This window comes from Nuphar pumila, chromosome 6 (assembly GCF_984573655.1).
Source record: "Nuphar pumila chromosome 6, dmNupPumi1.hap1.1, whole genome shotgun sequence".
Classification (NCBI taxonomy): Eukaryota; Viridiplantae; Streptophyta; class Magnoliopsida; order Nymphaeales; family Nymphaeaceae; genus Nuphar; species Nuphar pumila.
In genome coordinates, this window is record NC_143254.1 from 72,946,241 (window position 1) to 72,973,756 (window position 27,516).

General features: G+C 40.9%; 1 protein-coding gene across 1 annotated transcript; it reads left to right on the forward strand.

Moving 5' to 3' along the window:
• Positions 1-20,652: 20,652 nt before the first annotated feature.
• LOC149834924 (glucan endo-1,3-beta-glucosidase 7-like) lies at positions 20,653-23,467 on the forward strand. The gene is made up of 5 exons (XM_090010337.1): positions 20,653-20,727; positions 20,851-20,947; positions 21,108-22,099; positions 22,915-23,182; positions 23,319-23,467. The coding sequence occupies exons 2-5, from the start codon at positions 20,875-20,877 to the stop codon at positions 23,348-23,350; spliced, it is 1,365 nt and encodes a 454-aa protein (XP_089866463.1). The 5' UTR covers positions 20,653-20,727; positions 20,851-20,874; the 3' UTR covers positions 23,351-23,467.
• The last annotated feature ends 4,049 nt before the right edge of the window (positions 23,468-27,516 follow it).

Consider the following 27,516-nt stretch of genomic DNA (forward strand, 5'->3'; position numbering starts at 1 on the left):
TTTTAAAATCATCACCATCTAGTATGAGCTTTTGGAACGTCCTGACGTAGTCTATCAAGGCTTCAGTATGCTTGAGTTTTGTTACCATTCGATAAGCTTGGTGTTGTACATTCCTTGGCATAAAGTAGTTTTGTAACTCAATTTTGAAGGCTTCAAAGGTATCAATCACGCAATGTCCTCTTTATATGTCGCTACGTTTTCATCTCCATAAGGCTATAGCATCCCCGTCAAGTAAAGTTGTTGTCGCCTTCACCCTAAGGTCTTCGACCAATACATTTTGAATGTCTATATAGTCTTTCACCTAGAACAGAAAGTTTTTTATAGCTTTGTTATCCTTAGAACCATATTGAATTTGACTGGTCTCGACACATCTATCTTTGATGGCCTATCATCATTTTTGCCATTGAGGGCAACTGTCCGTTGCAGAGTGCAGTTCTTTAACTAAAGCTTTCTTACTTCTGTCTACAGGGTGGCCACTATCATAGTCAGTGAAGTAACATGTTTCATCAGTATGTTTACCTACTCTCGCAGACTTGTCACCTCGTCATTCAGTCTTTTGAACGATTCAACTGCATATGAAATCACTTTCTTATGTGAAGTCACATCAGCCACCGGTTTGTTGACGATCACAATCATCTGCTCATGGCCTCGAGGTAAACTCATCTCCTCGGCCTCAACAACTACTTTTTTTTTGTATTACGTAAGTTGTATCAGGGTGTCATGATGTCTTACTCACAAATCACAGCTTGTCGACGCGTCTCTTGACATTGATTTCTGAGTCTCTTTCTTAACTCAAAAATAGGCTCTGGTATCACTTGTCACAGGTTTACTTCTTTAATAAGCTAGTGCGGCGTGACTGTCATTCTTAATGGCCGCAAGCCTTCCGATCACTCGATTGTTGTTGCAGAAGCTTTGATAACTAAGAGTGCAAGAGAACAAAAGAATAGAGAGGGCGAGAAATTACAATCACAATGAGGGTGAACAAAAGAAAGCTCTTCACATTTGCATTCATTCACATTTTTGCCTGAAGGCCCGTTACAGTTCAGATCTACAAGCTAACCCTTTAGGGTATTGATCAACTTGAAGCAAAGTACAAAGGTGGCCCTAAAAAAGTTACATCAAGACTCCACCAAAGCAAAACAAACTCTAAATACAACTGTACATACACAGTAGGTCACAGGGAACACTCTTAATACTTAATGTAAGTTGTTCTATGTTACTTGGATAAGCTTTATCCGGGTGATGTCTTTTAGGTGACACTTGTTGTTTTTTGAATGTGATCGGCATCCAAGGCCGTTCTTGTTTTTTTTATTTTCTTCTTTTTTAATATTTGCTTGGGAAAGAATGGGGCACCTTGCATTTTTTTTTTTTTGATGTTTTTCTCAGAGAGCATCAAAGGAGTTTTTCTTCTTTTCACGTGATATTCGTTGTTTTGAATTCTACGAAGAAACGGGCTCGGAATACGGAGAACTGCTTTGTTATTATACTAATAAACTTATAGTTATGCTGCCCAATTTAATTGCGTACATAAATCAAATGGAATAGGCGAGCGCTTTGCTGACGTCAATGAACACAGAACCGTAAAGAGTCTTGGGAAAATGAGATAAGTGGGCATTGGGAAGTTTCAAACGCTTTTTTCCCTCCCAATGAAACTCTTTTGATCAATACCAACGGGGGCTCCGCTTGTTTGGCAGGAGCAGTTAGTGCACGTCACCTTGTGTTGGGACGTTGCAATTTCGAACCCAAATGATATGGTCATATAACTGGTAGGAGAAAAATAAAAAAATTCTTTTGATCAATACAACTCTGCCTCGCAATTAAGTTCTAATTAATCGACTCTTTAGGAATATCCGTGGCTGCTGCCGATTCTGTGCCGGTACTCCATATGCCCTTTCAAACGTCCAATAAAATTGTGTGGGAAGAAAAGAGTAGTTTTAAACTAGTTTCTACATAAAAAACTGTCAGACCTCATGGAGTCTCACAATTATTCTCAGATAAGTTGTCTATATAGAAAAGAAAAAAAATGCCAAAATGGCAACGTTTCCTTTTATACGAATGCAATCAAACGGCCACCGACTCCTATAGTCCCATGTTCTTTTACCTTTGTGTGAAATCTCAAATTTTGGCTCAACAACTAATTGAAATGGAAGAGGAATAAAACGAGGATGCAAGCAAAGTAGCAGTGAGAGAACATCCCTGCATTCTCACTGAGTACGCAAAGTCGGATGTTTTTGTGCTTTGCTTTGGCGAATGGAGGAGGACCCCATCCAGATTATTCTGGCACTTGGAATGGCTGTGGTTGAACCACGTCGCGGTCGTGGTTGTGGGCATGGCCTTCTCGCAAAAGAATTGATTAAAGCTTCAAGTAAAGGCCTATGAGTATAGGGATTCAACTTTTCCAAAAGCCGTCAAGAAATGAACGGCTGACATAACAGATTTCAAAAGCAACTATTTGGGCAAATTAAAAAAAAGCTAAGATTTTGTTTTCTCTTTTTCCTTTTTTTGGGAAATCTGTTGATTAAAAAAAATACTATTAACAAGCGACTTGGGTGTAATCTTCACCAACTAGGGGATTAGGAGAATTACACCAACAGCGGTCTTTCTTATGTTAGAGAAAAACTTTACCGAATCCCCATAAAAAAACGCCACAAGTTTTAAACTTAATGCATGACACAATCCGATAATTTTGCCAAATGCATGACACCTCTCATCCTGTAAAAGAGTAAGCCAGCTTACCATCACTTCTCTCTCTCTCTCTCTCTGCCAATGTTGTCAGTATCGGCGCTGAATCGTTTGACCAAGGAATTCAAGTGATTCGGCCGATACCGATATTCAAGTGAATCGTTTTGAGGGCAAAAAATAAATTCAAAAATATTACGTCAATCAGAACGTGACACTTGTTGAAGTTATTAAAATAATATTTTAAATCATAAAAAATAATTTTAAGTATTTTTTTATATTTTATTAAAAAATAATCCATTCAAGGGTGATGCATATCCATATCCATTTTCTGTGGATAAGATACCTACCGATACTGACAACATTGGTCTCTACTCTGTCCAAATCTGTCCAAAGGAGCGTTCCTTCGTACAGGATGTCTATCTCTCTCTCCCAAGAACGGTGATTCACCGCTCCAACCCCTCTTCTGGAAAACGGGGACATCCATCTCTCTCTCTCTCTCTATATATATATATATATGAGTCACTGGATTATGAGAACTAGAAATATAAGTAGTAGTGTGTGAACCACAATTTTCAAGATTTTTTTTTTCTTGAATCTAACCGTTCAAATGTGACCTACATGCTTGGTTTTATAAGAACCCGCAATTGAATCATCTGATTTGATGCATAAATGAGATTTTTTTAAGGTTTTAAAATGAATAGCTCATAATCTTCATAAATATTCAAGCATTCGCATTTTTCATAAAAAATACAAGATCCAATTGTTGATTCCTATCAAATTCATCATGCTAAGCACATCCACGTGGTTGGATCTGCAAAAACAGTATTGAAAATAATCATATTTTTAGTTCTCTTATTTCAGTTCTCTCTCTCTCTCTCTCTCTCTCTCTCTCTCTCTCTCTATATATATATATATATATATATATATATATATATATTAAGGCTTTTTTAGGTTTCAAATTAAGGCTTTTGTTATTTAAGGTTTTTTTTTATATTTTTTATAGTATGAACTAAATATAAAGTTAAGAAATTTAGGGTTTTGAGCTCAGTTTCTTTAATTTGAGTTTTTTATATTTAATTTGATTAGGGACTTTTTTATTTGATTAATGTTTTTTTCTTTGATTTTTTATTAGAGTTTGAATTAAGGTCTTTTATATTTAATTTTATAATTTATTTATAGTTTCTTTGATTTTATGATTTATTTTCTTGTAACTTAGGGTTTTTAAGTTTATTTATAATTTAATTTCAAATAAAAATATGATTTGTTATTTGAATGGAAATAAACACTGAACAGTTGTACAGAACAGACATAACATGTGTCCTGTTCTTTATATCTGTTCCATTATACTGTTTTGTCCAATCTTGAACAAGCAATCCAACACACCCTATATGAGACGATGGTCCCGTCTCATCTAATCCAAGCATACCCCAAAGTCAAAAAGTGACATGGAATATCTCAAAATCAAGGCAACATGGGTCCACGCGGTATTGGTGTTGCAACCTGAAAGTCGGTGAAATACGTAGGGTCCATTGATTTAGGTGGAGACACTAAGAGAATAATTAGGGCAGATTCAGATTTGACAGTGACAAACATGGACAAGCTCTTATTAACCCAGTCAGCTGCACTTAAAGCTGCGGCTTGCTTAAAACTTTTTTTTTCAGTAGTATAATCTACATCTAATTTGTCATCATCCTAAACGAACTACTTAAATCAATCGAAAATACAGAAGTTTTTTTTGGTTCAACACAGAAAGCTGGGGTTAGGAAGAACCCTGGGTCCATAGGCGGAGCGGGGGGGGGGGGGGGCAGAACTGGGTTGTAGCCCAGTCCTGCTTCCTGACCCAGTTTAATTTTTTTTTTTTTAAAGCTCAGTCCTAGCCCAGCCCTGATTCCATATGAAATAGATTTTTATCCATTTTTGTAGCCCAATCCTAATTGCAGCAACCCTCGTATTTTGGAAGAGACATATATGGCGGCCGAGCGCTTAGTTGACACTCAGCGTAAGCCTTTCACCCCATCAACCAAAGTCGGGAAGAAGCCTGACCATAGAGGCAAGAAGGGTGAGCAGCGCAATGATAACGGTGAGACGTCGACACGCCATCAATTCGAAAAGAAACAGAACTTCACAAAGCATAACAACAACAACAACAAGGGTGCGGTTGTAACATGCTGGTTCTGCGGTGATAGACATATCGTCAGGCAGTGCCAAAAACGCCTTGTAAAGGACAACAGGCAAACCAATGCTGCACAGAAAGAATGCATCAATACTGAATGCAGTGATACTGAAGCGATGCAACCAATGATGGGGGTCATGCGATCGATTAACACAGCTAGAAGTTGCGTGGCTAAGAACATGCAGGTCAGTAAGGAACTTATGTAAGTAGAAGTCATTATGAATGAAAAATCTACTTCAGCAATGATAGACTCTGGGGCCACACATAACTTTATCTCACGGGAAGAGGCAGAGCGATTGAGCTTGAAAACTGAGCCAAAGCAGAGGACCATCAAAACAGTAAACTTTGAGGCCAAGCATATCCTTGGTGAAACAAGAGATGTGGCTACTCAAGTAGGGAGTTGGGTCGACAAAGTCAACTTCTCTGTGGTGCCCCTGGACAATTTCAGGGTGATTCTGGGTATGGAGTTTCTGCGAAGCCAGAATGTTATGATGCTGCCAAAGTTTAACACGTTGACGATCATGAGGTCAGACCTGTCCCACACAGTGCAGTGCCTTACGCAGAAAGGCAAGTCTTCAGTGTTATCGGCAATGCAACTGAAGATAGGTGTCAAGCATGGGGAGCATACATTCTTAGTTGCAGTGTGTGCAGATGAAAGGAAGGTAGAAGCAGCAATGCCGCCGACCCTAGTCCCACTATTGGAGGAGTTTCGGGGGGTAATGCCTCCGGAATTGCCAAAGCATCTTCCGCCATGACGTGAGGTCGACCACAAGATTGAGTTGACCCCGGGATCGAAGCCTCCCGCAATGGTTTCATACCGTATGGGGCCAGCTGAACTGAAGGAGCTGCGCAGGCAGCTAGATGAGATGTTGGACGCAGACATTGTTCGTCCATCAAAAGCCCCATTTGGTGCCCCAGTCCTTTTCCAGATGAAACATGATGGCTCCAAACGATTATGTGTGGATTACCGTGCTTTGAACAAGATCACAGAGAAGAACAAGTACCCATTGTCACTGATAGCGGACTTGTTCAATCAGCTAGGCAGTACTTGTATCTTTTCCAAGCTAGATCTGCGATCGGGTTACTGGCAGGTGATGATTGCTGAGGGTGATAAGTCGAAGACAACTTGCATCACCCGCTATGGTGCGTACGAATTTCTAGTAATGTCATTCGGGTTGACAAATGTGTTACGACAATGAAGCCATACATGATACTTCAAGTACAAGGTTTTGATGATGAGCAAGTGAATCAACTGCATTTTCGCTAAGGCAATGAAGAAATATGACAAGCATTGAAGAATTCGATGAAAAATCTTTGAAGACTAGTGTGCAAATGTTATATTCATTAAAAGTCTTAGATTCTTGTAAGAGCCTTACTTAGAGTGCATATTTTGATTGCATTTCAGCTAAAAAGTCTTTAGAAAAACTTTTCTAAAAGAACCCTTCATGAAAATCTTTTTTGAAAACTCTTTTCTTAAATTTTCGTGTTTATTAGTCGACCAATAGACTCACTAGTCGACTAATCCTTTCGCGCCAAATTTTCTAAGTAAAATGTCATTTTTATCAAATTAGTCGACTAATGACTTTATCAGTCGACCAGACAGAACATGTGTTTTCTGGAACTTTTAGCAGCAGTCGACTAATGCTTTTATCAGTCGACTGGACAGAACTTGTGTTTTTCAGTAAATTTTAGTAGCAGTCGACTGAAAGGTTTTTCAGTCTACTGATGATATTATCAGTCGACTAACTTTTTCTCTAGTCGACTAAGTTTCAAATCTTCAGATTTTCAAACGGCTCGATAAACAGATCAGTTGACCGACGATAACTGTCAGTCTACTAATATCTAATTATTAGTCGACTAACTACTCTTCCGGTCGACTAATTTTGCCATTTTTCCTGAAACTTTAAAAAGGCGTGTCTTTTCATTTTTCAAACATTTTGATTGTTCAAAATGGATTGTTTTGACACCCTTTCATACCCTCAACGTATGAAAACTTTCAACTATAAATATAAGTGCATTTTACACTCAAAAGCATTGCAATTCAATCAATTTGAATCAATTACTCTTTGCTTTTCACTAATATTCATTTTCTCACTCACGTGATATTTTTCACTTCACTTTTTCACTCAAATTCCTTTGAGAGATAGTGAATTCGTGAGTAGAGTATTCTAACAACCTCAAGAGCCAATTGCATCTCATTTGCATTCATAAGAAGGGCTCATAGGTTGTATTGTAAGTTGTTACTTGTTTCAATTTTCTATAAAAGAAAGGACTCCTTGGTTTAAAGGAGTTGTTTGCTTTCAGTAGGTGTGTTACTGGAAGTGAGACCGGATTTGGTCTGTATGATCTTGTAGTTACACAAGGTTGATAGTGAAAATCTCAAGCGGGTTTTGCTTGGGGACTGGATATAGGTCGGGAAAGACCGAACCAGGATAAATTATTGTATTCTTTGTGTGTTTGCTTTGTGAATTGCACAATCCGTCAAAATTCCGCAGACAATTTTTAAAAATACTATTCACCCCCCTCTAGTGCTTGTTATCTCGATCCTACTGCACTTTCATTTGGTATCAGAGCAGGTTTGCTATTATTTTGATTTGACCATCATCTAGCATGACAACTACAATATCTCAGCACAAAGAAGGATACTCCTCTATTCGTCCTCCTCTCTTCGACGAAACAAACTATGGATACTGGAAAGTGAGAATGACAATATTCTTACAATCTATGGATCTCAAAATTTGGAGAGTCGTTTCAGAAAAGTACCAAATGCCATCAACTGATTTCAGTCGATGGACCGATGAAGAAAAGAAGACTGCTTCACTTAATGCCAAGGCTATGAATGCATTGTATTGTGACGTTGACAAGGTAAAGTTCAATCGCATCTCTCAATGCTCTACAGCAAATGAAATCCGGCATACTCTTCTCGTGACTCATGAAGGTATGTCAAAGGTAAAGAAAGCAGATTCTTCCAATCCCAATAAAGTCAAGTGCTTTAACTACAAAAAGGCAGGACATATCAAGAAAGATTGTCCTCTTCTCAAAATCAAGCCCAAGGACCAATTCAAGAAGAAAAAGGTATTTCAAGCATGTTGGGATGATAGTGACTCCTCTTCCGATGAAGAATCAAATGAAGAAGTCGCCAACATGTGCTTTGTAGCACAAGAAGATTCGGTAAGTCAATTTGAATATGATGATTTATTAGAAGCATTTAATGATTTATATGCTAAATTTAAGAGTCTAAGTTCTAAAAACAGAGTTAAAAACTGAAAATTCAACTCTTGACTCTCAAAACAAAGTGTTACTTTAAGAAATAAAAGATCTCAAGAAGGAAAACTCTTGTCAAGCATTTGAGATAAAAGAAATTTGAATTAAAACCAATCTCTTACAAAAAGAAATAACTAGTCTAAAAGAAAAATCAAATGATCTTCTTTCTATAGTGACCAAATTCACAAATGGTCAAGAGAATCTAGAAAGACTTCTTGGTTCTCAAAGATGCTCGGTTAATAAAACCAGATTGGGATATAGCTTCTTTGATACTCAAAATAGACCAAACTATGTGGTGAAGAATCAAAGACAATATTCTCAACCATTTGTTCATAGAACTAAATTTTCTAGTTCTAATAGAAATGCATCTAATCATGAAACTTATAATGCTTATAAGCCTAGACATGATTACTCTAGAAATGCTAAATCTTTTTATAGAAAGAATATTTATTATCAAAGGAAACCAAAATCCAAATGGATATGGGTTCCTAAGACTAACTCTCATGGACACAAAAATAGAAAGGGGTCAAATGTTTTGTCTTCTAATTTTGTTGTAGGTACACAAAATAAAGAGCAAATGGATATTAGACAGCGGTTGTTCCAAACATATGACTGGAAGGCTGGAGTTATTTTCCACCCTCCAAAGTAAGGATGGAGGAACCGTCACCTTTGGTGACAATAACAAGGGAAAAGTGATAGGTATTGGTAATATTGGTAATCCAAAATTTTCCTTGATAGAAAATGTTCTTATAGTAGATGGTTTAATGCATAATTTATTATCTATTAGTCAATTATGTGATAAAGGTTTTCATGTTTCTTTTGAACATGATTTATGCTTAGTTTCTGATTTTCAATCTAAAAGATTTTTTTTAAAGGTATAAGAAGGAACAATGTGCATGAATTTTATCTAGATGAGTTACCCACTTTTAATGAAAAATGTCTTATTGTTTCAAATGAAATTCAATGGTTATGGCACAAGAGACTTGGACATGTTAACTTTAAAATTATTTTCAAGTTATCCAAGAATGATCTTGTAAGAGGCCTACCTAGAATACCATATAAGAAAGATCACTTATGTGATGCTTGCCAAAGGGGTAAACAAATCAAAAGTTCTTTTAAAGCAAAAGATATAGTTTCAACAAAACGTCCTCTTGAACTTTTACATTTAAATCTATTTGGACCATCTAGAATTCAAAGTTTGAATGGTAGCAAGTATGCTTTTGTTATAGTAGATGATTATTCTCGATTTACATGAGTGATTTTTCTAAAAAGCAAAAATGATTTTTTTTCTGAATTTTCCAAACTTTGTAGAAGAATTACAAATGAAAAATCTACATCTATTATTAAAATTTGTAGTGATCATGGTGGTAAATTTGAAAATGAATCTTTTCTAAAGTATTGTGATTTACATGGTATATCTCACAACTTTGCTTTTCCTAGAGCGGCTCCACAAAATGGAGTTGTTGAAAGAAAGAATAGAACTTTGCAAGAATGTGCTAGAACCATGCTTCAAGATAAAAATTTACCAAAATACTTTTGGGCTGAAGCAATAAATACATGTTATGTTTTAAACTGTGTTCTTATTCGACCATTTTTACATAAAACATGTTTTGAATTGTATTATAATCGTATACCAAAGATCTCATATTTCAAAGTTTTTGGTAGTAAATGATTCTTGTTAAATACCAAAGATAATCTTGATAAGTTTGATTCAAAGTCAAATGAATCAATATTTCTTGGATATTCTTCTAGAAGTAAAGCTTATCGTATTTTTAATAAAAGAACATCTTGCATTGAAGAATCTTTACATGTTGCATTTGATGAGAATTGTGAGCAGGTTATTCCTCCAAGTAAAGGAGAAAAAGTAATACTTCAAGAAGAACCTTTGATAGAAAATACTTCTCAAGAAAATGTTCTTCTTCAACCGGTTTGAAAAGAAGTTCCCAATCATCCACATGAACAAGTTATTGGAGATATAAAGAGTGGTGTCCAAACTAGAAGGCAATTGCAATATATTGCAAATATTGCTTTCATATCTAAAATAGAACCAAAGAATATCAATGAGGCTTGTGATGATGAATTTTGGCTTTTGGCCATGTCTGAAGAACTTAACCAATTTACTATGAATGATGTATGAGATCTAGTTGATAGACCAAAGGATCATCTAGTAATTAGAACAAGATGGGTCTTCCGAAATAAGCTGGACGAAAATGGCGAAGTCATTCGAAACAAAGCAAGGCTAATAGCACAAGGCTATAATCAAGAAGAAGGCATAGATTTTGATGAAACCTATGCACCGGTGGATCGACTGGAGTCAATTCAAATGATGCTTGCTTTTGCTAGTTACATGAACTTTAAGTTATATCAAATTGATATTAAGAGTGCATTCTTAAATGGACACATCAATGAAGAAGTTTATGTAGAGCAACCTCCAGGCTTTGAAAATAAGAAATATCCAAAAAAAGTCTACAAATTAAAAAGAGCTTTGTACGGACTTAAACAAGCACCAAGAGCGTGGTATGAAAGACTACGAAATTTTGTAGAACAATATGATTTTTCCATTGGTTGGGTAGACTCCACTTTATTTATTAAAAATCTTAATTCATATATTCTTATTATGCAAATTTATGTTGATGACATAATATTTGGTTCTACTAATGATTCTCTTTGTAAAGAATTTGCTAAAGCTATGTAGGAAGAGTTTAAAATAAGCTTGATGGGCGAATTAAACTACTTCCTTGAACTTCAAATAAAGCAAACTGAAGAAGGAATCTTCATCAACCAGGCTAAGTATACAAAAGAACTTCTCAAGAGGTTTGGGATGGACTCATCGAAATCAAGAAGAAATCCTATGAGTACAACTACTTCTCTTGATAAAGATGAAAATGGTAAAAATGTAGATACTAAGCTCTACAGAGGTATGATCGGATCTCTATTACACTTAACTGTTAGTCGACCTGATATAATGTTTAGTGTTTGTATGTGTGCAAGATTTCAAGCTAATCCAAAGGAATCTCATTTAACTGCAGTAAAACAAATTCTTCGTTATTTGAAAGATACTTCAGATTTTGGTTTGTTTTACCCAAAATCATCTTCCTTTGACTTAGTTTCATATAGTGATGCAGATTTTGCAGGAAGTAAATCTGATCGCAAGAGTACTAGCGAAACTTGTCATTTTTTAGGAAATTCCTTAGTCTCTTAGTTTAGTAAAAAGCAAAATTCAGTGTCACTCTCAACAACTGAAGCAGAATATATAGCAGCTAGTTTAGCGTGTTCACAAGTACTATGGATGAAACAAACCTTAAAAGATTTTGGTTTGAATTACTCCACAACAACTATTTATTGTGATAATACTAGTGCTATAAATCTTTCGAAAAATCCTGTTCAGCACTCAAGGACTAAACATATTGAAGTTAGACATCATTTCTTAAGAGATCATGTGTTAAAAGGAGACATTTCGTTAAATTTTATTTCCACTAATGAACAACATGCCGATATCTTCACTAAACCACTTAAAAATGAAGATTTTATGAGAATTAGGAGAGAACTAGGCATTTGCTCATTTTTTGATTTATAAAATGCTGATTTTTGAACAAAATCTCAAAATCACACCATATTAGTCGACCGATAAATTTCTAGTCAACTGATGCTTTAAAAATTTTACAGAAGGAATCACACCTTATTAGTCGACTGATAAAATTCTAGCCGACTGATATTTTTAAATTTTTTTAAAGGACCCGATACCCCTTGGTTTTTAACGCATCGTTTCATTTTTACGCACCTTTTCGTTTTTCTTAAACGAAACCCTTTAAAAAACAAAACCCTCTCTCTCTTCCGAAAAACCCTCGGAGTGCCGTTTGAACCTCTCCTCGCCGGAATCTTCTGGTCGTGACAGGGAGTCTCTTGACTTTTCGCCAGAATCCTCTTGCAGTGACCGGTGCATCTTCAGTTCGCGTTGGAATCCTCTTGCCATGACCAGTGCATCTTCAGTTCTCGCCGGAATCCTCTTGTCGTGATCGGTGCATCTTCAGTTCTCAGAATCCCTTTGTGGCAGCCTTCTCACCCGCCGTCAACCACCGTATCTTCCTCTATTTCTGTTGCACGACGCACGACAACATCTTCCGCCCGCCAAACGTCATTTGGAAGCCGACATCAACTGTTCTTCTCAACGACTGTGTTGATCAATCATTTTGTGCAACTGATTTTTTTTTTGGTGAATTTGTTTCAACCATGCCTCGTCAGAAGACTGCATCTGCAAAAGGTTCTCCTCCTCCTACACCTCTAGCAAAATATGAATTTTCTCTCAGATTACTCTGAAATCCTTTTTTATATGATACTTTTGGATCGATTTTTGCACTTCCTATTTTACCAGGCCGAAATGTCCTCTTTCACCTGTTTTCTCGTTACAAAATAATAGAATTATTTCTAGGTATTTCACATCTTTTTGATGCCTGTGCAGACCCTCTTCATTATCCTTTTCTGATCCACTTGTTTTACATAAATTTACAAATTGATCATAAAACTGGATTTCTTTCCTCTCTTGTTCGCGATATTGAAATTGAGTTTGATTCTAAACTGCTTGGACAAATCCTAGAAATTTCACCTTCAGATACTCTTTTCAATACTATTGAACTTAATGATAAAAGAATTTTTGAACAAATTCTTCTTCCCGGTGCACCTCATTGTCCTCCTTTCAAAAATACCAATCTTCAAACTCGTGCACGCATTGCTGGACGAATTCTTGCCCACAATGTTATACCTAAAACTGGTTCTTTTGATTATTGTTCCACAGATCTTTCTACGGCTCTTTATGTCTTATTTGGAAATATTTTTGTAAATTGGGTCAATGTGTATTTTACTAATTTGTGGAAACAAAAACCATTTCTTCCTTATGAATGTCTTCTAACTCGTATTTTCAGTCATTTCAAAGTTCCCTTCACTACAAGAAAAATGTTAATTAGCGACGGATATTTGCGACGGAAAAAATCCGTCGCAAAGTAGCGACGGATTAGCGAAAGAAAACTATTTGTCGCTAACATTTGAAATATTTGCAAACGTAGCGACGGAAATATTTCCCTCGCTAAATCCGTCGCTACTTAGCGATGAATTAGCGACAAAAATTTTCTGTCGCCAAAACACTACAAAAAAATACTAATTAGCGACGGATTTAGCGAGGAAAATTTTCCGTCGCTAATCCGTCGCTATTTAGCGACGGATTAGCGACGGAAAAATTCCCTCGCTAAATCCGTCGCTAATTTTCGATTTAAACCATCCCGCCTGAGGCGCGAAATTTTCCCTCCCTCCTTCCCCCCCCCCCGTTTGATTTAAATCGCCCTTCCTCTGACGATGCGCAGCAACCCTCCGAGCGTCCTCCTCCTCCCGCTACCTCTCCCTCGCGCCGCCCTCCTCCTCCTCCCGGCGGTGCCCCTCGCCGGTCTCCACTGCCCGTCCTACCTCTCCCTCGCCTGAGGCCCTCCGAGCGTGACTGGCGTCGGCCCCTGAACCGTCCTCCTCCTCCCGCTACCTCTCCTCTGCGCGCCATCCTCCTCCTCCCGGCAGTGCCCCTCGCCGGTCTCCACCGCCCGTCCTGCCTCTCCCTCGCCTGAGGCCTTCCGATGGTGATTGGCGTCGGCCCCCGGACCGTCCTCCTCCTCCCGCTACCTCTCCCCCGCGTCGTCCTCTTCCTCCCGGCGGTGCCCCTCGCCGGTCTCCTCCTCCTCACGCTACCTCTCCCCCGTGCCATCCTCCTCCTCCCGGCAGTGTCCCTCGCCGGTCTCCACCGCCCGTCCTGCCGCTTCCTCGCCTGAGGTCGTCCGCCGTGATTGGCTCGCTGCGGAAGAGCATCCCGACGCCGGAACCCGCCTGTGCAAAAAAAATTGTTTCCTGCTGGAGAACACGCCGACAGAGAGCAATTTTTTTTTAAATTTTTTTTAAAAATTTAACGACGGATTAGCGACGGAGATTATCCATCGCTAATTTAAAATAGCGAAGGACTCGCGATGGATCATGTCCGTCGCTAATCTGTCGCAAATTAGCGACGACAGTAGCGACAGATAAGTTCTGTCACTACTTAGCGTCGAAAAATTCGTGATGAAAGTTATTCATCGCTAATCCGACGCTAATCCGTCGCTAAACCGTTTAGCGACAAATTAGCGTCGGATTAGCGACGGATTTAGGTTGTCGCTAATCCACAGGTTTCTTGTAGTGCTTAACCAATGAAAAATATATTGAGCAAAAGGAGTTATTTGATCAAACTATTTTTAAACGAATGAAAATCAAATATCTGCCTCCTTTAAACGTTGATCAAACTGAACCATCTGATCCTATTGAACCATCAATTTCTGAACACTCACCATCTTCTGCGACACCTTCATCTCAAGCAAAACGAAAGAAATTTTCTACTAGTCAAGACAATGATGAAGTTTTGCAGCGACTAGAAGCTTTGGAGCTGCATCAACACACTTTTCGTGAAGATGTGACTCAACAACTTTCTTCGATTCAGAAAGATATTATTGCAATCAAGGACTTGCTCAACTCACTTTTCTGATCTTTGTTTTCTGTCATTACTAAACTTTGATACTTTATGGGTTGTAATATTTTGAACTTAAATTTACATTTTGTTTATGCAATTTCTGCCCTTATTTTTTTTTATTATGACAAAGTGGGAGAAAAAGATAGAACTTGGTGTCTCTTGGTAGACACATGATGGAAATTGCAGAAGAAAAAGATAGACCTTGCATGAGAAATGTGAAATTAAGATAAAAAGATAGAAATTGAATATTGCATTATGACATGGAAATTACATTATGAGAAAGCATTGAAAATTGCATGTGCATGAAGTAATGATGAAAATGCAAACCAATCAATATGTGATATATGTACTAACTTTTAATGTTTTGCAGCATATTGATAGGGGGAGTAAAATCTCCATCTATGCATCTAAATGCTTCATCTTTGATTAAGTTTGTCATCATCAAAAAGGGGGAGATTGTTACGACAATGAAGCCGTACATGATACTTCAAGTACAAGGCTTTAATGATGAGCAAGTGAATCAACTGCATTTCAACTAAGGCAATAAAGAAATATGACAAGCATTGAAGAATTCGATGAAGAATCTTTGAAGACTAGTGTGCAAATGTTATATTCATTAAAAGTCTTAGATTCTTGTAAGAGCCTTACTTAGAGTGCATATTTCGATTGCATTTCAACTAAAAAGTCTTTAGAAAAACTTTTCTAAAAAAACCCTTCATGAAAATCTTTTTAGAAAACTCTTTTCTTAAATTTTCGTGTTTATTATTCGACCAATAGACTCACCAGTCGACTAATTCTTTCGCGCCAATTTTTCTAAGTAAAATGTCATTTTTATCAAATTAGTCGACTAATGACTTTATCAGTCGACCAGACAGAACATGTGTTTTCTGAAACTTTTAACAACAGTCGACTAATGCTTTTATCAGTCGACTGGACAAAACTTGTGTTTTTCAGTAAATTTTAGCAGCAGTCGACTGAAAGGTTTTTCAGTCTACTGATGATATTATCAGTCGACTAACTTTTTCTCTATTCGACTAAGTTTCAAATCTTCAGATTTTCAAACGGCTCGATAAACAGATCAGTCGACCGACGATAACTGTCAATCTACTAATATCTAATTATTAGTCGACTAACTACTGTTCTAATCGACTAATTTTACCATTTTTCCTGAAACTTTAAAAAGGCATGTCTTTTCATTTTTCAAACGTTTTGATCGTTCAAAATGGACTATTTTTACACCCTTTCATACCCTCAACGTATGAAAACTTTCAACTATAAATATGAGTGCATTTTACACTCAAAAGCACTGCAATTCAATCAATTTGAATCAATTACTCTTTGCTTTTCACTCATATTCATTTTCTCACTCACGTGATATTTTTCACTTCAGTTTTTCACTCAAATTCCTTTGAGAGATAGTGAATTCGTGAGTAGAGTATTCCAACAACCTCAAAAGCCAATTGCATCTTATTTGCATTCATAAGAAGGGCTCAAAGGTTGTATTGTAAGTTGTTACTTGTTTCAATTTTCTGTAAAAGAAAGGACTCCTTGGTTTAAAGGAGTTGTGTGCTTTCAGTAGGTGTGTTACTGGAAGTGGGACTGAATTTGGTCTGTATGATCTTGTAGTTACACAAGGTTGATAGTGAAAATCTCAAGCGAGTTTTGCGTGGGGACTGGATGTAGGTCGGGAAAGACTGAACCAAGATAAATTATTGTGTTCTTTGTGTGTTTGCTTTGTGAATTGCACAATCCGTCAAAATTCTGCAGACAATTTTTAAAAACACTATTCACCCTCCCTCTAGTGCTCGTTGCCTTGATCCTACTGCACTTTCAAAATGCTCCAGTCACGTTCACGACTTTAATGAACCAGATTTTCTACCTTTATTTAAACAAGTTTGTGGTAGTCTATCTGGATGATATCGTGATCTACAACAGCAACATGGAAGAACATGTCGGGCACTTGCGAACAATGTTTTAGGTGCTGAAGAAGAATGACCTCTGTGTCAAACAAGAGAAGTGTCTCTTTGGGCAGGAGGAGATCAGCTTTCTTGGCCACGTTGTGGGGCGTGGTGTGCTACGTATGGATGGGCAGAAGATAAGGGCCATCCAGGAATGAGTTCCGCCAAGCAAAGTACCAAAATTGCAGTCATTTCTCAATTTGAAAAACTATTATCGACGTTTCATCGAAGGCTATTCCCTCATTGTTGCGCCCCTCATAGATTTGTTAAAGAAGAATCGGGTATGGCTCTGGACAAGAGCGTGCCAAGATGCCTTTGATGGCTTGAAGAAAGCCTTAGTGAGGGAGTTAGTGCTGCGACTGCTTGATCATTCGAGACCCTTTGAAGTCCACACAGATGCCTTAGACTTTGCCATTGGCGGAGTTATTATGCAAGATGGTCATCCGATTGCATGTGAGAGTCGCAAGCTGAAAGATGCAAAGAGGCGTTATACAGTGCATGAACGTGAGATGACTGCCATTATATATTGCCTTAGGATCTGACGACACTACCTTTTGGGTGCTGAGTTCGCCGTCAAGACGAACAATGTGGCTATGATCTATTTTCAGACGCAGAAGAATTTAACACCTAAACAAGCTCGATGACAGATGTTTTTGGCTGAGTTCGACTTTGCCTTGGAGTACAAGGTTGGAAAGACCAATGTTGTGGCGGATGCTCTGAGCCATAGGGCTGAATTGGCAGTTGCACGTGCGGAGCCTTCAGAAGTGCAATTGAAGGGCGCATTGCTGAGCCACATCCACGAAGGTACGCAGTAGGATCCGACTGCACAACACCTTGTTTCTTTGGCGCAGGCAGGGAAGACTCGACGATTTTGGCTACAGGATGGCCTCCTCGTAACAAAAGGGGGGATGCGTCTTTGTGCCGTGGTGGGGAAGCCTTCGCCGAGAACTACTTAAGGAGTGTCATGATACACTATGGGCCGACCATTCCGGGCAGGAGCGGACCTTAGCACTCCTTGAGTGATGCTACTATTGGCCGCAGATGAGATATGACGTTGAGGGGTATGTGCAGACATGCCTCATCTGCTAACAAGATAAGGGGACAAACCAGAAGGCTGCCGGTCTCCTTGAGCCTCTACCAATTCCAGAACGTCCTTGGGATAGCATCTCCATGGACTTTATTGTTAGTCTGCCAAAGGTAGAGGGCCCCAGTTCTATTTTGGTTGTGGTGGATCGTTTATCAAAGTATGCCACCTTCATCCCAGCTTCTAAGGAGTGCCCTGCAGAGAAGACTGCAGAGTTGTTCGTAAAGCATGTGGTGAAGCACTAGGGCATACCAAAGAGCATTGTGAGTGATCGCGATGCTCGCTTCACGGGCAAGTTTTGGCGTGAAGTATTTCGGCTACTTGACTCTGATTTGCTGTTTTCAACAAGCTTCCATCCGCAGACAGAGTGCATCAACAAGATACATGAGCAGTACCTTAGGCACTTTGTTAGTGCCAATCAGAAAAATTGGGTGAAGCTCCTTGATGTGGCACAGTTTTGTTACAACCTGCAGAAGAGCGAGTCTTCAGGCCACAACCCGTTTGAGATAGCCACGGGGCAACAGCCACTGACCCCGCACACTCTTGCCGCACAAGAAAAGGGAAGGCCATCATTCGCCTATCAGTTTGTTCGTGATCGGCACAAGCAGAATGAGTTGGCGAAGGCATTCTTACATAAGGTGGCAAAGATAATGAAGAAGTGGGCGGACAAGCATCGTCAGCCTGTGGGGTTCCAAGTGTTGGTGAAGCTATATCCTGGTCGTACATGCATCTTCCGCGGGCGATACTGCAGACTGCTCAAAAAGTATGAAGGACCATTCACCATCACAAAGGTGGGTAAGCTGGCATAGAAGCTGGAGTTGCCCCCAGACTTCAAGGTGCACCCGGTGTTTCACGTGTGCAACCTCAAGCAGTTCCATCCAGATGATGGAGACCCAGAACACAACGTGCCACAACGAGCTCCCATTATGCAGAGGGCCCCGACAGCATAACGGGTCGAAAAGCACCTCAGTCAGATCCTTCGCTACAAAGTCAACTACTTGGGGGAGGCGAAGAAATACTTGGTGCAATGGGAGGAAACAAGAGAACCAACGTGGGAGCCTACATTCTGAATGAACAACCGCTACCCGACTGAAGTCAGAGCTTACCACGAAACAGATGGCACCGAGGACGATGTATGATTTGAAGGGGAGAGCATATTCCCTTGCGACTTACATTGTACAGTTGCGCTTAGAGTCTGTTTTGCTTTTGTTGAGTTTGATGTAAGTTGCCCGGTTCAGGTGAATCAATACCCCAAAGGGGCAGCCCGTACACTTGAACTGTAATAGCCTGCGGGCAAATTTGTGAATGAAGTAAATGTGTTGAGCTTTCTTTTGTTCACCCTCATTGTGATTGCTTCTTGTGATTGCAATTCCTCTCCCTCTATTCTCTCTTGCTTTCTTGCACTCTGATTACATGCTTCCGCGATCGGCAAACGAGCTGGCTAGTAGGCTTGTGGTGGTGAGGAAGGACCGTCGCGCCGCGCTGGCCCATTGAAGGAAATAGGCCTGTGACAACAACGTTGGCTTAAATAAGCCTTAGGGAATTACAAATGCAGAGAATAGAAAAAAGTGCCCATTTGGAGAAGAACACGCCCAGCAGATGTGGCAATTGTCGATGCACGCTGCAGGGGCACATGCAGTTGTGCGGCGTCGTTGCCGCACCATGCGGGATGCGTGGCGCATGACAATGCGTAAAATGCACACTGTGTTTGAATTTTGAATGGCCGCGGTGGCTGCGTAGGGCACGTGCGCGCGGTGGTGTAATTGTTGTCGTGCACGACCATCACACGTTGTGCCGCGTTTGAATTTCAAATGCACATTGTTGCTGCACGAGGCCTGCGCATGCTACGTGACTCGCGTGTGCAACACGACAACGGTTGCCGCGTGTGGCTCACACGCGCATGCACAATAACTGTTGCCATGTGCGGCCAGCACGTACAACGGTGTAACCGCTGCCGTGTGTGGCCATGTGCGCGTGGCACTACTGTTGCGCACCACGTGCGCATGGCACTACTGTTGCGCACCACGTGTGCGTGGCAGTGCAACTGTCGTTGTGCACAACACACGCTTGGCAAGACGTGGCCTACGTGGGGACTTTAGGCGTGTGCTGGAGGTGTCTGGCCAGTTGGCCTCCTACGGTCGCACCACATGTGCTGATTGCTCTGAAGGGTGCGCTCCGGCTGTCCATTGCAGTTTAAGTACCACAGTAGGAGCGCGTGCAGGGGTTGACAGTGGCCCCGACGTGGCGAATTTGAATCCGACGCAAAAAGAGGGGGTTGCTCCGATTCGAAGAAGGGTGTGGCGACGTCTGATGGAGTCCGCAGTGGTCCGAATGAAATGCATACGCATCAATCCACCATGCTTCTGCTATCCTTTATCCTCAAAGGGAAAGTCCAGATGTTTGTCCCGAAACTCTTTTTCTTCCATCCATGAAATGGAGGTTTCTTCATCAATGTCCCATTCAATTTTAAGCTAGTTGACCAATCGTCCACCTTTCCTTCTCACCATTCGATGGATGATTAGAATTGGTTGTGCTCCTTCTTCTAGAGGTACAATCTCTTGGGGTGGGTCCCCAACATGCGGTTTTAGCTGCGACACATGGAAGACGGGGTGTATCTTTGATCATTTTGGCAACCTCAATCGATATACTGCTCTCCCATCTTGGCTTCAATTTGAAAAGGCCCATAATAACACAACACCAATTAATAATGTTTTTGTGAGTGCATGTTGCGTTGTTTATGTGCCCAAGTCTTCTTGAGCCATACCTAATCGTTCACTTGAAAGACTTAGTCCATTCTTCCTTTATCAAATTGATTCTTTATTCTTGCCTGAGCACGGGCCATATTGCTCTTAAGGACTTGCAAGATTTCATCCCGTGATTTTAAGGCATGATCAATCTAAAAAATTGAGCTGATCAATTTAGGTGGAGAATGGCCGTATAGGGCCTCAAAAGGAGTCATCTATAACAGCTCTGCTTGTGAAAAAAAACTAAAAAAAAACACCTTGCGAACCATATCCGTACCGTATTTTCCAAGGTGACCATATCTGTGCAACTTTTTTGTTCTTTGAACGACGGCATCCACCTTTCATCCGACCATTCTTTTGCCTCCCCCACTTCTCTCTCTCTCTCTCTCTAAAAATTCTCTGTTGTTTGGCAGGAAATTGGAAGACTCTTCAGGGCGATGGCCGGGCATCTAGATGGAACAACGGTTCTCTTCTTCCTCGCCTTGGTCCTACAGATTTTCCATTCCACGGGTGAATTTAATTCCCCTGATTCTTCTTCGATATACTGAAGACAGAAATTGACTAGGGATTTAGATGGTTGTTGATGTCTGCGACTTTTTTGTAAATTCTCTGATACCATCTTCTTTCTCTCTAGTCACCTCTCTTTCTCGTTGTTGTTTTTTTGGTCCAGACGGGCAGTCTTTCATCGGCGTAAACTACGGGCAGGTGGCAGACAATTTGCCGCCGCCGGCGACGGCAGCCAAGCTGCTGCAGAGCACGTCCATCGGCAAGGTCCGGCTGTACGGAGCGGACCCTGGGGTGATCAGGGCACTGGCCAACACGGGGATGGGCATCTTCATCGGGGCGGACATCCCCTCTCTGATCGGCGATCCTTCGGCCGCCAGGCAGTGGGTGGCCGCCAACATCCTCCCTTACTACCCGGCCAGCAACATCATCCTCGTCTCCGTGGGGAACGAGGTACTCACCTCCGGCGACCGGAACCTCGTCTCCCAGATGCTGCCGGCCATGCAGAACCTGCACACCGCCCTGGTGGGCGCCTCCCTCGCCGACAAGATCAAGGTGACGACGGTCCACTCAATGGCGGTGCTGCAGCAGTCGGACCCTCCGTCGTCGGGCCTCTTCAGGCCCACCTACGAGGGGGTGGACGTGATGAAGCAGATGCTGGCCTTCCTGCAGCAGACGGGCTCCCCGCTGGCCATCAACCCTTACCCTTACTTCGCCTACGCCAGCGACCCCCGTCCAGAGACCCTGTCCTTCTGCCTCTTCCAGCAGAACCAGGGCAGGTTCGATCCGGGAACCAAGATCACGTACTACAACATGTTCGACGCGCAGCTGGACGCCGTGCACTCGGCGCTGGCCTCGCTGGGCTTCCGGGACGTGGGCATCGTGGTGGCGGAGACGGGGTGGCCGTACCGAGGGGGGAACACCGAGGTGGGACCCGGACTGGAGAACGCCAAGGCCTACAACGGGGGGCTGGTGTCTCACCTGCGCTCCCTGGTCGGCACACCACTCATGCCCGCCAACTCCGTCGACACCTACATCTTCTCCCTCTTCGACGAGGACCTCAAAGGTGGGGCAACCTCCGAGAGATACTTCGGCCTCTACAACCCCGCTACCCTCACCATCACTTACGACGTCGCTCTCGCCAAGAGCACCTCAATGGTATGTCTTCTCTTTACCCTAAAAATGTTTCGCTTGGTGTTAAGATTTTTTTTATATTTTTTTTACCTAAAATCACTGATTGACGACCAATTTTAACTACTTGGATTGGATTATGACACTGCTGGGGATTGATGGTCTTTAGTTTATTAAGCTCTTTTGTTTTTCTCAATTGTGGCTTGGTCCTGCTGCGTGTCTAGCGGTGCTCCCCCCGACTTCCTTCTCTCTTTCTTTTAGGTGGCTCCGTTACTCCCTAGTCAGAAGAAGGTAAAGGTAGGTCGTGTCACGTGTGTGCCATCCGGGTCCGAAGACGGTTATCCATTGAGACTGAGGAGGGGGTGATGGCATCCCCAGATTTCCCTGCTTTGTGTCAAATTTTATATAAATGGGCGGGTGACGTAATGGGACAGTTCGTTTTTGGCTTCTTTACACAAACTCAAACTCAATGTAGCTGGGCCCCACAACCAACCATAGTACGAGAGATGAGCACTTGAGCCACTTACTCAGTATCAGGAAGCGGCGACAACAAAGTAAGCGTGGTCACAGGATTATTTATTACCGTTAGTTATGCCCTCGCAGTATTAATCTGATGATAGCTTTCAAGAAGTAGCCGTCGTCATCGCTGGCTTGGCCTCATTTATTTGGCTTTAGAGGCGGCTTCTTTTTCCTCCGACCACAGAACACTAGGTACTAGTGGAGCCAGCACTAGCACTAGTCCTACCACCTAATTGGTTCACTTTTATTTTTTCCAAAGACGAAAGTTTTGCTTTTTGATAAAAGCATGAGATGTTTGTGGGTTCACGAACTGGTTTGATCAGGGGAGTCCGGCATCGCCGACAGCAAAACAAAGGGTATGGTGCGTGCCAAAAGGCGGGGTGAGCGATGCGGCATTGCAGGCCAACCTGGACTACGCCTGCAGTCGGGGCATCGATTGCGGACCCATTCAGTCGGGAGGTGCGTGCTTCATGCCTGACACCGTGGCTGCCCATGCTGCCTACGCCATGAACCTCCTCTACCAGACCTCCCAACGCAACCCTTGGAACTGCGATTTCAGCCAGACCGCTACCCTCACCACCAATGACCCAAGTATGCAGTGCAGCGCACCCCGATCTCTCTCTCTCTCTCATACAATTTTTTTTTTAATTTCTTTTCCCTTTAATTTCTTCTTGGTAGCATTCTATTTTTTTCTCATTCTTGTACTCTTTCGAGTTTCTTTGTGCAGGTTATGGTACATGCCTCTACCCAGGAAGCTAGACGCAGAAGCAATAAGAAAGCATCTAATGTGTTACTATTTTAATTACTGTTATTATTCACTATTATTGCTAAAGATCCATTAGATCGTGTAATAAAGATTGGAGAATTTTGGGGCAAGTAATTTTTCGTCTAGTGCTTTATACGCTGGGGAGGGCCTCCAGGTGTGTGCGTGTGGGGTGGGGATCCTTCTTCCTCCTCTCGTGTATTTGTTTCGTGTTCACTCATGTGCTTATTTTTTCCTCTTCTCCTTTCTTTTCCCTCTGTGGTATGGGAAGCATATATTATTATTGCTTGTTTGCGATGAGTTCTGATGACCGAGTCGGAACGTGTTCGGTTCTATAATTATTGTTTGTGAATGACACGATTGTAAAAGGGACTCCGTACAGCTCAATTGTTCCCTCTCACAGAAATGGTTACTTTATGCTGTTTTTATCAGTGGATACTGAATATAAGGCTGCTCTTCCCTTGTGAGGTAGAGACACGGATCAATTCCAAACCCTTGGTGAGAAGGGAACCCCATTAATTTATGCAACAACATTATTAGGTACACCTCATCTCTGATCTGGTAGAGTTAAGGGGAAACAATAGGTAGAGCTAATTAATGATCCCAGAGAGACAAAATCATAAAATAACTTCAGCAAATAATTCTTAATAATGAACAATAATGTTGTAGATTAGCCTTTGTACTTTTCAAAAGTTTCACTCCAGAGTAGGGCTAATCAATGGGCAGGCCAGGCTGGTCCAGCCTGTTTAGTGGACGGGATTGACCGGGCCATTGAGGGGCCAGGCCTAGTCAAGCCCTACCTGTTGACCAACCTAGTCGGGTCTAGCCTTGATTCGGGTCAGACACGGGTCTATCACAAAACCCGTGGCTTGCCCATTAGGCTGATGCACATAATTTGGAGCGGGTCAGGCCGGGTTGCATATATTCACAACATTTCTTATTTATTTTCTTGAATTCATAGGTTCTTTTAACAAAATTTTAAAAAATGCAAAAGAATATATGAGTTCCAAATTTGATATTTTTTTGAGAGTGTGTGTGCCTTATAGAAGATGATAATGTACCATTTGGTTGGGATTTGATACTGCAAAACGAGAAAAATTATTTATCTACCCGTTCAATGGGGATTTACGTGTTCCATCTCTTTCAATAAGGCTCATATGAGAGGATTTATAAGTGGCATGCCTTCTAGAATAATTTAACTAGTAATATTGTTCTAATTAAGTAAAAAATCCTAATGAAACGCTATACAGGAAACGTTTGGACCTCCAAAATTTTTCCAATGGTTCATGCCAAAGGTTTGGCACCACCCGGACCTGATGCTTTTAAGCATAGGCTATCCCTGACCCCGACTCTCTCTCTCTAAGAGGTTGATTTGTTTGCGATGTGTCTTTTTTTTTTTAAATAGAGCTGTTCTGAAAATCATCGAGGAAGATTTGTCTGTCCTCCCGTGAATGTAATTCATGTTTTTGGGGTTTAATCAGATTTTAGGTTGTGGGTGTTGTTAATTATTGCTTGTATTGTTTTGGGTTTAAGAGGATTTTAGGTTGTGGGTCTATACATATGAGCTTACTGTTGGCGGATACTCTATTTTATATTGACTGATTTCAAAGAAAAAAGGTTCAGGTTGGGTTTCCCTTTTGTTTTTCCTGTTCACTTTGTGGTAGTTAATTGATTTTCACTACTTAGTCTGTTATTTGGTCATAATTATAGTTAGTTTCTTAATTGTTAGAGAAGAGAATGGAGAGTGAGAATTTTTGGGATACTGTCATTCTCACTTAGGATGGGAAGGCTACATACCATGATTAAGTTTAATGGAAGCTCCAAGCTTGTTGAGTGTCGTGCTGTCTTTAGTTGAAGAGAAGCATAATTGTTGTGTTTTGCATGTTCTCTTTGCATGGGCTCAACAAAATGCCTTTTGGAGCATTAAGTTGCATGAATCACAAAAAAAAAAAAAAGCATATGAAAACTTTGCAAGATTTGAATAAGTGATGTAAATCAAGAGGGCCTGATTTACGAGAATCCACTAAGAATTATTTAGATAAACAGAAATGTTAAAAAAATGCTAGAAAATAATAAAAAATTATTAAAAAATAACCAAAACAAGAAATAACAATTTAACCTTGACTCTCAACTGTCTAACTTAGTAGACTGAATATACTATTATTGATAAACATCAATTAAGAAAGTAAATCATAATTCTACTAAACTACTAAAAAGATATATGAATCAATTACTAAGATCCAATATACATTACAATGACACAAATAAAAAATATTCAAACTAAAATAAAATGAATCTCAAACGGTCCAATGACAAAAAGGAACCCGGATATGTATGGCTTCGCTCCTGCATCATTCTCCCGGTGATGGAGAAGACTTGCACTCAAGTCTTGATACTACTTATGCTTTTTTCAATTACACTCTAACTGTAATAAATAATGAACCATTGAAACCTCTAGAAGGCATAAATCTGCTAACATCTAATGAAGAACTGATTATCCAATTATTAGTGTAGCATATAACCAAATGGATCTTCATATAGAACATGAGTCAAAGCAGAAAGATTCATCTTAAGATGCACTTAGGTCCAAATAGAATCAATCAAATCTAAGTTAGTTTTAATGGGACCCAAGTGGGTTATGGTAGATCCAAGGTCAAATGAATAGTTTATGTTGGGAATATGGGTTGGCTTCAAAAGGAGCCTATATTGGATTGGTCCAAATGAGATTAAGAAGGGTTTTGGGTCTAAAATGGATTTGGGGGTTTATTTGAGGTTACATATTTCAAGATGATGAACCTGGTGAAAATCCAGTTGAATCATGACCAAATCTGGAACATAATGATTTGTCGAACCCATAATGGAATTGGTCGAATACTATAACAACGCTTGATGTGAATATGTCTGATTTAACTCTGATCTAGATTCTAAATATCTATGGGTCTGGTCATGATACAATATGGTTTGAAGCTGGAGCTTTGTTCAAGTTCGATTAGGTCCAACTTGGGTTTGAATTTAAGTGTTTAGACCAAAAATCAAGGGGTTGGGCCCAATCCAAAGGTGGGACACCCTAGACTGGACCCACAATACCTGAAACCGGGGTGTTAGGGGTCAAAGCAGTGGAAACCAGTCTGAATCTAGACCCAAAATGCCTGAAACTGGGTTATGCACATGACAATTGGGTTGTGTACCAATTTCTGCATCGAACTGGGGTTATGAGAACCAGTTTGACCAGTTCCTGATTCATGGGAAACCCTACCCATTTCAAGAAATCATGAATTGGTTTCCTGAAATGAGCCGAACAGGCATTGGCTCCCGCCCACTATCATCGACACAGTGGGCGCCTCAGGCAACAGTGCCCCCCCACCGGCCTACCCCATCCGACAACAACTCATTGGATAATGGCTGGCTGATGGTGGGGTCTCCCACCGTAGGCTCTATCGCCCAACCGACGGCGGGTAGGTCGGTGAACCGAGGCCCATCATCGAAAATTGTTGTCGATTGGGTAGGCCCTCGCCAACTGATCTTGTCTGATGCGAAGCCATTGGATGTGATCTCGTTGGTGTTATGACGCTGGCCTATGGAAAAATGATGAGAGAGAGGGGTGCATCATGCCCTCTCACTCTCTCTGCTTGTTGATGACTGAGGGAGGACTGTCAACAGGACAAGTTCCCGCCATCAAGGACCATCCAACGTGAGGTTACTAGATGGAATCCCATTGGTGAAAGGTGTTGGCTAATCCTGTAAAACAAACATTGACAGGAAGCGTACCTGAATTCGCCATAGTGCGTGTAGGAAATTCAACGTTCTCCTCAGCCGGTCGACGCCCAGAATGAGCCCAGTCCTTAGGTCGACGGTGAGCAGGACCCTGTTCCGCTGTATCCGAATGCAGAACTATTTTGGCAGGGTAAAATGCTATGAATGTCTCATCATCCTCACAGCCCCTAACCCCTTATGTAATGGGAGATTAGGTATATCCTCATTACATGGCCACTAACGTGACCCACTAACGGGTGTCAAACAGGGTCACACTTGTGGGTTGGACCCATAACCGATAATGTCCAACATTCTCCCACTTGACCCATTGACACCAAAAGTGTACTAAATCGAGGTGTATACCGTTATCTCAATTTAATTCTTCATGTGGGTTTACATGCCACCCTTT